The sequence below is a fragment of the Schistocerca serialis genome, chromosome 1 (genome assembly GCF_023864345.2).
Source record: "Schistocerca serialis cubense isolate TAMUIC-IGC-003099 chromosome 1, iqSchSeri2.2, whole genome shotgun sequence".
Lineage (NCBI taxonomy): Eukaryota > Metazoa > Arthropoda > Insecta > Orthoptera > Acrididae > Schistocerca > Schistocerca serialis.
Window position 1 is genome coordinate 1,073,843,839 of NC_064638.1, and position 13,600 is coordinate 1,073,857,438.

General features: G+C 42.4%; 1 protein-coding gene across 1 annotated transcript in view; it reads left to right on the forward strand.

The window, feature by feature from the left end:
- Positions 1-13,269, forward strand: part of LOC126455479 (serine/arginine repetitive matrix protein 1-like) — a 37,534-nt gene extending 24,265 nt beyond the window's left edge. The window contains exon 2 of the mRNA XM_050091234.1: positions 12,716-13,269. Coding sequence (XP_049947191.1) covers positions 12,716-13,269 — 554 coding nt within the window. The remainder of the gene's footprint in view (positions 1-12,715) is intronic.
- Positions 13,270-13,600: the final 331 nt, after the last annotated feature.

The window sequence follows — 13,600 nt, forward strand, 5'->3', positions numbered from 1 at the left end:
TCTGTTGTTGAGAAGCGTACGAACACTTCGACTGAAATGTGCAGGAGCTCCATCGTGCATGAACCACATGTTGTGTCGTACTTGTAAAGGCACATGTTCTAGCAGCACAGGTAGAGTATCCCGTATGAAATCATGATAACGTGCTCCATTGAGCGTAGGTGGAAGAACATGGGGCCCAATCAAAACATCACCAACAATGCCTGCCCAAACGTTCACAGAAAAACTGTGTTGATGACGTGATTGCACAATTGCGTGCGGTTTCTCGTCAGCCCACACATGTTGACTGTGAAAATTTACATTTTGATCACGTTGGAATGAAGCCTCGTCCGGAAAGAGAACATATGCACTGGAATTAGGATTGACACATTGCTGGATGAACCATTCGCAGAAGTGTACCCGTGGTGGCCAATCAGCTGCTGATAGTGCCTGCACACGCTGTACATGGTACGGAAACAACTGGTTCTCCCGTAGCACTCTCCATACAGTGACGTGGTCAACGTTAACTTGTACAGCAGCAACTTCTCTGACGCTGACATTAGGGTTATCGTCAACTGCACGAAGAATTGCCTCGTCCATTGCAGGTGTCCTCGTTGTTCTAGGTCTTCCCCAGTCGCGAGTCTTAGGCTGGAATGTTCCGTGCTCCCTAAGACGCCGATCAATTTCTTCGAACGTCTTCCTGTCGGGACACCTTCGTTCTGGAAATCTGTCTCCATACAAACGTACCGCGCCACGGCTATTGCCCCGTGCTAATCCATACATCAAATGGGCATCTGCCAACTCCGCATTTGTAAACATTGCACTGACTGCAAAACCACGTTCGTGATGAACACTAACCAGTTGATGCTACGTACTGATGTGCTTGATGCTAGTATTGTAGAGCAATGAGTCGCATGTCAATACAAGCACCGAAGGCAACATTACCTTCCTTCAATTGGGCCAACCGGCGGTGAATCGAGGAAGTACAGTACGTACTGGCGAAACTAAAATGAGCTCTAACATGGAAATTAAGCGTTTCCGGACACATGTCCACATAAAATCTTTTCTTTATTTGTGTGTGAGGAATGTTTCATGAAAGTTTGGCCGTACCTTTTTGTGACACCCTGTACATTCATCTTCAGGTGGTTGCATACTTTTATCAAAGTACGTGGACATTTGTTTAAAGAAAAGTTGCCTTGGAAAAAACAAAAATTTATAGTTTCAAGAGCATAACAATGTTGGTTTAGCTATAAGCCCGTGTTGGAATGAAACTTACCTGAAGTGAACCCAGAAAATTTTGTTTTTATCGCCTTTCCCGAATGAATAACAAATATGTTGTTCTTCGTGTTTTCACATACACATAGTGCGATTTTCATTAGTATTCTAGTTCATAAAGCAACGACACAAGAGATCTTGACTCGCATCAGATGAAAACCCATACAGGATAGCTACAAGGTACATAAGCGCCAGAATTGCTGTGATGTAGTGATAATGCACAAAATACCTGGCACCTCAAGATAAGGAGGCATATATTGCAGCTAAGTTGGATTGAGATAGTATTTCAGACTAGACATAACGTACTTAACAGAGAAAAAAATAGCATTTGGGGATTTACCGCATTAACAATCTACTTTACAAAATAGCACAGAAATAAGTGCTGTGAAGTAAAAGTGTGAAACCACATGTGCTGTCTGAATATCGCTGTCAAATACATTACTAGTTTTTTAATATTTAGTACCATAAAACTTATTTACTATACCAAAGATAGATACATCGTAAGTAGTTTGCCCTGCGGGTTGGTGGAGAATCGTTATTTATAGTCGAGTGTGGGAAGTAACTTCTGGAAACCTTTTAGAAAAGGAGGGCTGCCAACTCAATGTTCTCGCTGGTGACGTGGAAACGGAAATTGCTTTTGTGTGTGTTTATCTCAATTTGATCTAACACACTCATAGTGGCTGCCTTATCTGCTAAGTGTAATATCTTCATGTTGTTTTCCGTGTTTCTTGTTGAGAGAGTTTTTCTTTAGCAGCTCACAACGCCTTTTTAATAAAGTACAATAAAACCAAATTACGACTGGTTGCTCTGTGTAACATCAACATTCTGTGTCACATAACAGACGTGGTTTTCAAATAATGTCGTTATCTGACAAAATAGAACTAACACAAATTTGTAGAAGACACGAAGAACAGCGGATCCACTTATATGTCACACATGTGCTCTCCAGTTACGACGTTACACTGTCCACAAGTTCCAATAAGGTGAGAGTAGGTGTGAGTGCGCCTAACACGTACTACTGCTCGTAGATCAGCCGTGTACTCCTCTTAGAGCTGTACGTCAAGCGACACCAATCTCTTCGAATGGGTCGGTTTTCGGCGAACGTGGCCTCACTGCTATGCCTCCGAAAGTCAGATGTTTTATTGTGGCTGGCCTTGTAAAATGCCTTGTGTATCTGAAGTTCCATTTTTAGCTAGGAAGGAAGAAAATTGCGGTTTAACGTCCCGTCGACGCCGAGGTAATTAGAGACAAACCGCACGCCTCAGATTGTACGGGGGACATGGTAAGAAATCGCTCCTGGTTTTCTCAAGGCCTTTCCAAGAAATAGAAATAGAAATAGAAATAGAAATTAAACACGCAGTTGACACTGGCGAAGTTTACGCTACGAGTACTGTACTATGGAAAAATCAGCTCCGCTCGTAAGCTTGGCGGCAAGTTCAGTAAGATCCATACTTCCTGAAAGGCTACTGATGACCAAATCTTGCTGCTGGCTACAACTTCGTAACTAAGAAGTCCTACTCTGGTACTAAATAAGGGACTGTCCAATCTCGTCAGCTACTTGGGAAGGAGTTTTATCGCAATGTTTTAAAGTATTCGAGCGAAGACGAGGAGGATCTTCCATAGCAGTCAGGTACGCCATCATGACAGCTCATAACTGCGTTGATTGTGGGTGCATAGTGCAAGAGTATTTTGCTAGAAATATGTTGCTCGAAACAGGATGAGAGTATTTCCTCTTCTGCAGTAGCCCCCCCCCCCCTCCCCAACTTAATTACATGTAACAGTTTCTCCTCCAAAACGCGAAAATCAAACTGTTGTCTGAAGACCTTCCCCCCACCCCTACCCCTACGTGAACTAAAGTGCTACTGAAAAACCTGTGAAAACTTTAGTCTGAATGATCGATGGAAGTATGAACTTCATTCTTCAGAGATTTTCATCCAGTATCTTAACCACTGCATCTCCTCACGCTTTGAAAGTATACCTAAAGGGGTGAAAATTTGATAAAGTCGGGGAAGAAAAAACAAAAATAATGTTTATTCTAACAAGACACAGGATGAATTTCTCAACTGGCAGAAACTGGATATATTATGACACATTTCGAGGTGATATCTATTTTAGTAAGACACTGTAGACGATTGTACAAAGGCTCTAAGAAAACTGCATAACCGGAAGAACCAGAATATTGCTTCTTGTGATGTGTAATTTGTTTGCAGATGGGGATTCTTGATATCTGCGAAAGACAACGCAAATAACCGTTCATCTCGTGCAAGATCCAATGGGAACCTCGTAATATGATGGAAGCAGACAGTGATTCGTCCCTCCCCTCGCCACTCAAAGATTTGTTACTTTGTTTGGAGAAATTCATCTGCCCTTTAGTAAACTACAGACGCAGACAACGTTTGCAAAATTGGAATGGGCAAGCCTACGCTAGATTCGTGAGATGTATATCGAAATCAGGCGGCTAATCGATCAACTCATTTTATCATTTTCGTAAGATGAGGCCCAGTTTTACCAGTATTCATTTTTTTTCTTTTTTTATCTTTTTTTGAGATAGTATTTGTGTAAGGGCACTTGTACGTGTGTTTCTGTCACTTCTAAATCTGGTGCTACTAATGTTTTTTCAGTTTTTCTGATCACAATATAAAAAGACAATGTCTTAGAACGTTATTTAAATTTTATTTATGTAAATCTGAATACATATTGTTAACATACGAAAAATTCTAAATCAGTTATTTAAAAAGTTTAATTTTTACAAACACTCAATGTCAAATCTTTGCATTGTACAGTTATCGCTGATTGGTACCATAAAGTATAAACAGCTAAGGACTGAGCATTCGGATTTGGAGAACGAGAATTCTGTCCGCAAAATCTCCTGCAGCTCAAGTCACGTGGTTTTGGGACGGCGCATATTAGCCTGTATAGCGCTTAGCGTATTTTTAGTGTTGTTACATCGCTTCTGCGGATAAATTATCTTCAGAATTGCAATGAAACCTCGTGTATGCGTTTCAGAGACATCTTAACAGTTTGACATCAGATACCGAATTGGCTTGAAGATGTGAAGAGCAGTGGTATTGTGCTTTTTCGCCACAGTATCATAGCTCAGAGTCCACATTATTTACGTTTTTTCGACATCGGGATAAGAAATGACAATCAACAATATTTTTTTACGTTTTCTATAGCACTTATTCATATTTTCGAATCTCTGCTCTAATTATTTACGTTACAATGACAAGGTAGACGGAGCCGAAGCGTCACGAAAAAACAACGCCTCTGGAACTGTGAAACTGTTACAGCAGATATGGAAAGCGATTTGCACCACCTATTATAATTTTCTGTTTTTCTTTGTTTACCCTTCTGATTTTTATATACAAATAAAAAATCTATAATATTTTTTCGCCATCTCATCAGAAAAGTAAAACCATACGATAAGCACAAAAAAAATAAAACGTACCAGATCAGTGCTCGAATTTTGGAGTAATAAAAGAAGTCGTAACCAACAATACTTTTTATGTTTTCTATTGCACTGATTCAGGTTGTCATATCTGTTCTAATAAATTACGTTACAATGTCACTGTATAGGAAACTGTCTTATGTAGAAATATTGAAATACACGCAAGGGTCTGAGAAGATGCATAAATTGAAGGAAATTAATCAGACTGCCAAATGTCAATTTTATCTGCATTTGAACGTAGTATCAATATGTATGCACTGACAGGCAGTTTATGTACTGTAACATACTTTCAATTTTATCTAGCATCTGTCTCGTAAGCACACAGCCAAAAAAAGGCAAAAATTATCTCTCCAGTACAAGACATTATAATACCACGTCTCGACATTTTTCCATATATGAAGTGCCTCATATCAGTATGACATTTAAATTATACATTCATTGTACACACTTATAAAAAGTAACTAGTCCTTGTTTCAAATACTTATCTTTACATCCGTAGCAACATCAATATTCTACTATAACTCTTACTGAAAGTGAAACAAGGCAAAACAAGGCAAATACATGTAATATTCAAGTTTCTCTATTACCGCAAATTTTAGACAAGCAGCATCATCCCAAAATCAAGTGATTAGCCCAGTTTGATGTTGGTAACATGTGTAGTGGAGAATGCTCACTCCTTAGATATATCTCTATGATTGGTACATCATCTTTGGCGTTAGCTGTATCGTGAGGAAGACATTGCTGAACTCTGGAGTTAGACTGTATTAGTTGTGAAGATTAGTTGCGGCATACATGTTGTGTATAAAAGGAACAACATTATGCAGAAAAGATCAAAAATACCCAGCACCACCACAGATAAATTCAAAAAAGCATATATATATATATATATATATATATATATATATATATATATATATATATATATATATATATATACCAGCTAACCTACAAAGACTGTGTTTTAGTATACATCGGACAAATATGCAGAAATCTCAGGGTAAAATACTTGCATACCACCTCATCAAAATTAACCACCACGCCAGTGGCATTGTAACACACCTCCAAATCCTAAAACACTGTAATCATATGTTCCAGTTTTCAACAATAGAAGAAAATTACCACATTCAAAAAGCAATTACACAGGGCGAAAAAGTTATCAATGATCAAACAGTTCTATGCAGCAAAACACTTTTGAACACACTAAATGAAATATCGGACGACACAAAATAAACACATGCACACGAACACACACACACACACACACACAAACACGCAGAACGAAAACAAAAGGAGCAGACTCAAAGTTCGGGGACGTCAAACCAAAACAAAACAGTAAACAAACGACAGTCGGAAGCGCGTGGCAAACGTAAATTTGTGAAGTGAAACGTTTGTCCAAGCCATAAAAACATAGCAAAACGCATTATTTACAGATGAGCAGGAGAAAATGTGAATAAACACTGTCAAAATAAGAAACATAATCCACGAATAACAAACTACACGAAATAGTTCTCCATATGTAAGCTTCGCAAAATTTTTACCTATGTGTATAGTTCAGCCCAACGACATAAAAACAGGTTTGGCACACAAACACAAACTTGTCACAGCTCAGGACTGGCCAAATACAACAATGGTAAGACCAAAAATGGGCACATACCACGATTTGTACCTGAACATACCTTTTAAGGATTAGATCATTAATAAAAATTTAACGCATACGATACTCTTAACATCCCTCATGTTTGCAGCTGACATGATGTAATAATTTAGATCTGTGGTTGATTTCGGTTGACAGCCGCAGGACAGGCAATCTAAAATGAAAGTTAAATTGCAAATGTAATTTAAATAACAATAAAGTCCATATTTTCTAATCTAAACATAATCTGTATGTATTATTTCTGGAAAATAAAGTAAAAAAAAGCTCATAGCGGATGCCATTACTGTGGTGAAACGCGTTTGGGTGTTAAAATAAAACAATAATTGAAACGTACAGGGTAAATAACCTAAAATTTTTAGCGCAAATATTGTGGAAATGGAAAATGCTATTGATGTAAGGTTTTCACAGAATAGATTGGCGGTCAGGAGCTTCTATTGGTAGCCAAGAAACGTATCGTAATGAAACTTAGAAAGTACATTTTTGTACAGACATACTGCGTTTTAAATGGAGTAGTGTCTATTGATATTAACAAACCCAAGGTAGGATAAATTAGAATGTCAGTGGTATACGTTGTAGGATCTAGTGTGAGTCGTTTACAGGATACCGTATTTTGAAAAGTTCCACGCCGACACTTGTGCAATACCCGCGACAGCACACACTAAAGAACAGCACAACTGCATATTCTAATTATGTGGATTCTAACCAGTAACGAGAGAATTGACCATCACAGGTTGGGTTCAAAACGACCACCGGCAGCGGCAGTAAACGCTTCCAGTCTAGTATGGAACGAATGCTGCACAGGGTGCTAGCATTTGAGCAGAGATGTCGGAGCAGGTTGCAGTAAAACTCCGTTGCACGTCATCGGGTGTAGTTGGCATGTCCTTGTAGACAGATTGTTTCAGTTTTCCCTGCATAAAAAAGTCTTCAGGTGTCAAATCCGGGGAATGAGCCGACCAAGGTTCAGGTCCTCTGCGTCCAATCCAACGATTCCGAAACAATTCGCGAAAACATGCTGTAGTACTTCGTGTACTATGGGCTGGACAGCCGTCATGTTGGTACCACAGGTTCCTTCTAGTCTGCAGAGGAACTTCTTCTAGCATCAGTGGAAATGGTCTGTTAGGAGGCTGCAATACTTGTGCGCACCAGTGTTCGATCTACGAAAAACAGGCCAATGAGCTTATGGTTCACTATCCCACACCACACGTTTACACTCCATGGATGCTGACGTTCCACCTGACGAAACAAATTAGAATTGTCAACAGTCCAATTGTGCATGTCTGGTGGTTTACCTAGTCATGATTGGTAAATGCGGCTTCATATCTAAACAAGATACGTGATGTTATAATTAAATGTTTCCCTGGTACATTTAAGTCTCTTTTTATTATCTACGATAACGGTCGAAGCAGATGAAATGAATTAAAATTTGTGCTGCGGCCGGGACTCGTAAATTTAATTCATTTCGTCTGCTTCGATCATTATCGTAGATAATAAAAAGAGACTTAAATGTCACTGGGAAACATTTAATTATAAGGCCTATAAGATCACCAATGGTACAAGGACGTCCCATTACGTCCAATGCTGGGGTGCTTGCCAATATCGGAGAGCCCTGGCAGTAATGACAATATGTAATGGAAAAATGAATTGAAGTTTGTGTTGAGGAGGGCCCTCGGCTTAAGTAGTTAGTGCAGCAATATTGACCATTGTACTGCGCTGGTGTAATGGTTAGCAGTCCTACCTAGCAAGCAAGAAGACCCGGGTTCGTGTCCCGGCCGCAGCACAAATTTTAATTCATTTCGACTGCTTCGATCATTATCGAAGATAGGTGATAGATCTGGAGTATCCTGTCTTAATGCCCATGCACAGAAATTAACACGATTATCATAATCGTTTCCATGCAGCTCGTCATGGATACAGATATGATTGGACTGGAATCGATGTCCATGGAGAATGCATAGGTCTCATGCCACTTTCTCATTAGTTGGTGCGTGTTCTAACGTGCGGATCAACTGCAACAGCAGCAAGAACTTTAATTTCCCCTTCTTCTGTCGTCTCCCGTTTCCTTCTATTATGCTGTCTAGGTGTTTACATCACCACTTTCGCGTAAATGCTTGAAGAGGTTGATAAATAAGTGCAGAGGCGGTTGAAATCTATTGCGATATCTTGCCGCATACACCGTACAAGAACGAACTGCATTGTTACTTCACTCTCCATACACCATGAGCATATCGGCTTGTTCTACGCTGGTAAATCCATCGTCCAGTCAAGACCTACTGCTTGAACTGCCACACACTGACTAGCCAGTCGCACTGCACTCAAGAACAACACATGCACACTGTAAGCAAACGCCACAACATTGTACCTAGCATCAACGCAGGATGAATAGCACAAACAAGTGTCGGTGTGGAGACTCTTCAAAATACGATATTTCGTAAAAGAATCGCAATACACTCCTGCAATAAACACCACGGACGTTCTGATTTTTAGTTTTTTAACGTCAGTAGGCCTTGTTCCGTTTGAAAATGTGTATGCTTGCACAAAAACTAGATTTTCTAATTATTATTATAATCTGTTTATTGGCTAACAATACGAGCCCCTGAGTACCCATGCACCAATAGCACTTCCCATTTCCGCAATATCTGAGGTGCAAGTTTTAGGTTATTTACCCTGTACGTTTCTTCAACCCACAAAGCAATTCTTGTACACATAATTATTATTTTAACACCAAAAAACGTTTCACCACAGCAATGGCATCCGTAATGAGCTTTTTTAACTTTATTTTCCAGAAATAATACATACAGATTATGTTTAGATTAGAAAATATCGATTTTATTGTTATTTAAATTATATTTGCAATTTAACTTTCATTTTACATTGTGTGTCCTGTGACTGTCAACCGAAATCAGCCACAGATGTAAATTAGTACACCATGTCATCTGCAAACATGAGGGATGTTAGAGTATCGTCTGCGTTGAATTTTTATTAATGATCTAATCCTTAAAAAGCACGTTCAGGTAAAAATCGTGACATGTGCCCATTTTTGGTCTTACCAGTATTGTATTTGGCCAGTCCTGAGCTGTGACAAGTTTATTTTTGTGTGTCAAACCTGTTTTTATGTCGTTGGGCTGACCTATACCCATAGGTAAAAATTTTGTGAAGCTTACATTTGGAGAACTATTTCGTGTAGTTTGTTATCCATGGATTATGTTTCTTATTCACATTCAGCCTGTATAATTAAAAGCCAAAAAACACTGTGCCAGACGAAAAGAGAAGAAAATAATTAATAGAAAAACTAAAAGTCATCAGTTCCAGTTGCGGGTATTACGAACAACTTGGAACCAGCATGAATATTGAAATCAACTGGTCTGCAGTGGAGTCGAACAAAAGGTAAGTAAAATATACACTCTGGCCATTAAAATTGCTACACCAAAAAGAAATGCAGATGATAAACGGGTATTCATTGGACAAATAAATTATTCTAGAACTGACATGTGATTACATTTTCACGCAATTTGGGTGCGTAGATCCTGAGAAATCAGTACCCAGAACAACCACATCTGGCCGTAATAACGGCCTTGATACTCCTGGGCATTGAGTCAAACGGAGCTTGGATGGCGTGTACAGCTACAGCTGCCCATGCAGCTTCAACACGATACCACAGTTCATCAAGAGTAGTGAATGGCGTATTGTGACGAGCCAGTTGCTCGGCCACCCTTGACCAGACGTTTTCAATTGGTGAGAGATCTGGAGAACGTGCTGGCCAGGGCAGCAGTCGAACATTTTCTGTATCCAGAAAGGCCCGTACAGGACCTGCAACATGCGGTCGTGCATTATCCTGCTGAAATGTAGGGTTTCGCAGGGATCGAATGAAGGGTAGAGCCACGGGTCGTAACACATCTGAAATGTAACGTCCACTGTTCAAAGTGCCGTCAATGTGAACAAGAGGTGACCGAGACGTGTAACCCATACCATCACGCCGGGTGATACGCCAGTATGGCGATGACGAATACACGCTTCCAATGTGCGTTCACCGCGATGTCGCCAAACACGGATGCGACCATCATGACGCTGTAAGCAGAACCTGGATTCATCCGAAAAAATGACGTTTTGCCATTCGTACACCCAGTTTCGCGCGTTGAGTACACCATCGCAGGCACTCCTGTCTGTGAGGCAGCGCCAAGGGTAGCCGCAGCCATGGTCTCCGGACTGATAGTCCACGCTGCTACAAACGTCGTCGAACTGTTCGTGCAGATGGTTGTTGTCTTGCAGACGTCCCCATCTGTTGACTCAGGGATCAAGACGTGGCTGCACGATCCGTTACAGCCATGCGGATATGATGCTTGTCATCTCGACTGCTAGTGATACGAGGCCGTTGGGATCCAGAACGGCGTTCCGTATTACCCTCCTGAACCCACCGATTCGATGTTCTGCTAACAGTCATTGGATCTCGACCAACGCGAGCAGCAGTGTCGCGATACAATAAACCGCAATCGCGATAGGCTACAATCCGGAAACTTGATAGTAGAAGTCGGAAACATGATGGTACGCGTTTCTCCTCCTTACACGAGGCATCACAACAACCTTTCACCAGGAAACGCAGCTCAACCGCTGTTTGTGTATGAGAAATCGGTTGGAAACTTTCCTCATGTCAGCACGTTGTAGGTGTTGCCACCGGCGCCAACCTTGAGTGAATGCTCTGACAAGCTAATCATTTGCATATCACAGCATCTTCTTCCTGTCGGTTAAATTTCGCGTCTGTAGCACGTCAACTTCGTGGTGTAGCAATTTTAATGACCAGTAGTGTAATATTTTTTCTATTAAAATTTTTAATACGTGTGGCACATCTGTACACAGCAAAGAATCACATTTAATTAGCCATAAACATTCAATGAAAGGCCTTTTTTTTGCAAGAGTCCTACTTGAGTCTAAGAACATTCACACGTCTGTAGCGTAGCGCCGCTGTGTTGGGACAGCGGCAGGCAGGGACAGCGTGTACTCACCCAGGACCGGCATCCGCCGCAGAGCGCGCTGAGGTAGCTCATCAGACCCTCGGCGTTCCGCAGAACACCTGCCCGGCGGCACTGGAGCGGCTGGAAGGCGACTGGAGGCAACCAGAGTCTCACCAGCACTATCGTCCTCACTGACCGCCACCGCACTACAGCCGCCACGTGCAGGGCCGATTCAACGAATATCGCTCTGCTGTAATCGTCACACGCTGATGGAACACCTCAGCTCGTCAGACTGAGAGTAGCATCAGACTACACCCAGACGTCGCCGAGTTTTTTCACACGTCACTCTGATTGCTGGCGGAGGATCTGTCACTCTCAAGTGTAAAGAGGAATCAGATACTTTGATACCATTAAAAATCCTTGGACGACCAAGGTTTCCATGGTAACTGTTAACTTATACGAAGTATCAACATTTCTGGTAGCACAGCTGGTATTGTATCAATGACACCCATCCGCTTCCATTGTTGATAGACCCGATAACGAGGACGTTAACACGTTTGACACACGACGTCGGTTATAGGATACTATTACGTAAATCCTAATATATGATTTAATCCTAAAGAGCGTGCGACTGAGGAGCCACTACCTCCAAAAACCACTGTCTGGTCGTAATCCACGCTAGTAAAATCGTAATCCATGCGAGTAAAAGTTTACAATGGACACTCTGTAACATCAGCTCTCAGCGCGCTTGGGAAAGTTACACCAGGCCTGACACGCCACGTACAAGATTCATAAGCTTCAATTTATATCATAAAGATGGATCAGACACCACCACGTAATTTCTGAGGTATCATTACTGTGCTCGTGATGCACAGCTATCATGGATTGAAACAGCGTGATCGGCTCACCAAAGTACTCAGGGAGAATTTTTTATCTGCTAAAAATAGCGAATGTTTGTATACATTGAATGAAGAGATAATATTGAGTTGACGTTGCAACGAAATTATTAGTCTACCATGATATTACTGCACCTGGGAGTAGGGGCGATAAGGTAGGATTAAGTGCTTGTCATGATGTTTCACGAGAACACGCTGGAACGCTTGATAATATGTCCATGCCTGTCTGGAAATCTTCACAGTGCCCTGCGTTTTCTTTAGTCACCACTGTACTTGCTTACTGTACGGTCACAGTGTCTTTCCAGTAACTGACACAGGAAGCGAAGTGCATTAATATCGTGGTGGGGTGGTACCTCGGAAGCGTGGTGCATCGAATTGTGTATTAGCGTTTAATGACAACGGAGCAGCACTGTTACCTTCGACACCGGCACAACCATTACCTAAATCGCAGAAGGAAGCAGTGAAGTCGTGTCTTGTAGCACAAGAAGACGGTGAAGGAGTTTAAACGTAGCACTGACAGCGACGAGACGCGCTGCGTCGCCGACGGGGTACATCGCGGCTGCTCCACGGAGAGTCGGAGGCGACGCCGCGCAGCGTGGGTGTCGGCGGCGTGCTTCGGCGCCGAGCGTCCGCGAACCACTGAGCGGGCGAGCCGGCGCGCCTGCTGGCCTACCTCTAGCGCGGCTCGCCGTGCTGCGCCGCGGCCGCTGCTGCGAAGCCGACCGAGACGCCACGCCAGGCCGCACACTGCCGCGCCGCGCCGCGCGACCCAAAAACACTGACGTCCGGGCTTGGCGCTCGGCGCTACGCTACGCCGCGCCCCCCGTGGGTCGATTCCCCCGCCCCTCACCGCCACCCCGCAGACCGACGGGTGGTGCCGGTGCGCCGCCACCTACCCCTCGACGGCCGCCGACCTTCGCGCCCGAGAGGAAGAAACATTTCCTTCTACAAGCCAGTCAGTCAAGGGTGCGACCCAAGTCGACAGGACTCTATCCGAAGCACTCGAGAGACTTCGCACAGGCCACTACGCTAACCGACGAACGTTCGTCTGTTCCACGTGGTCGCCAAGGATGAGTCCTCGGCCGCAATCCACGTGCTCCAGGCAAGATGAGGCGTAAGAGTTCGCTCCGCGATTTACTCCTGATCACAAGAACAAAGTGATTTACTACACTACTCATCATCATCATTTAAGACTGATTATGCCTTTATCGTTCAATCTAGAGCATAGCCCCCTTATAAAATTCCTCCAAGATCCCTTATTCAGTGCTAACATTGGTGCCTCTTCTGATGTTAAGCCTATTACTTCAAAATCATTCTAAACCGAATCCAGGTACCTTCTCTTGGTCTACCCCGACTCCTCTACCCTCTACTGCTGCACCTATGACACTCTTGGATAACCTTGCTT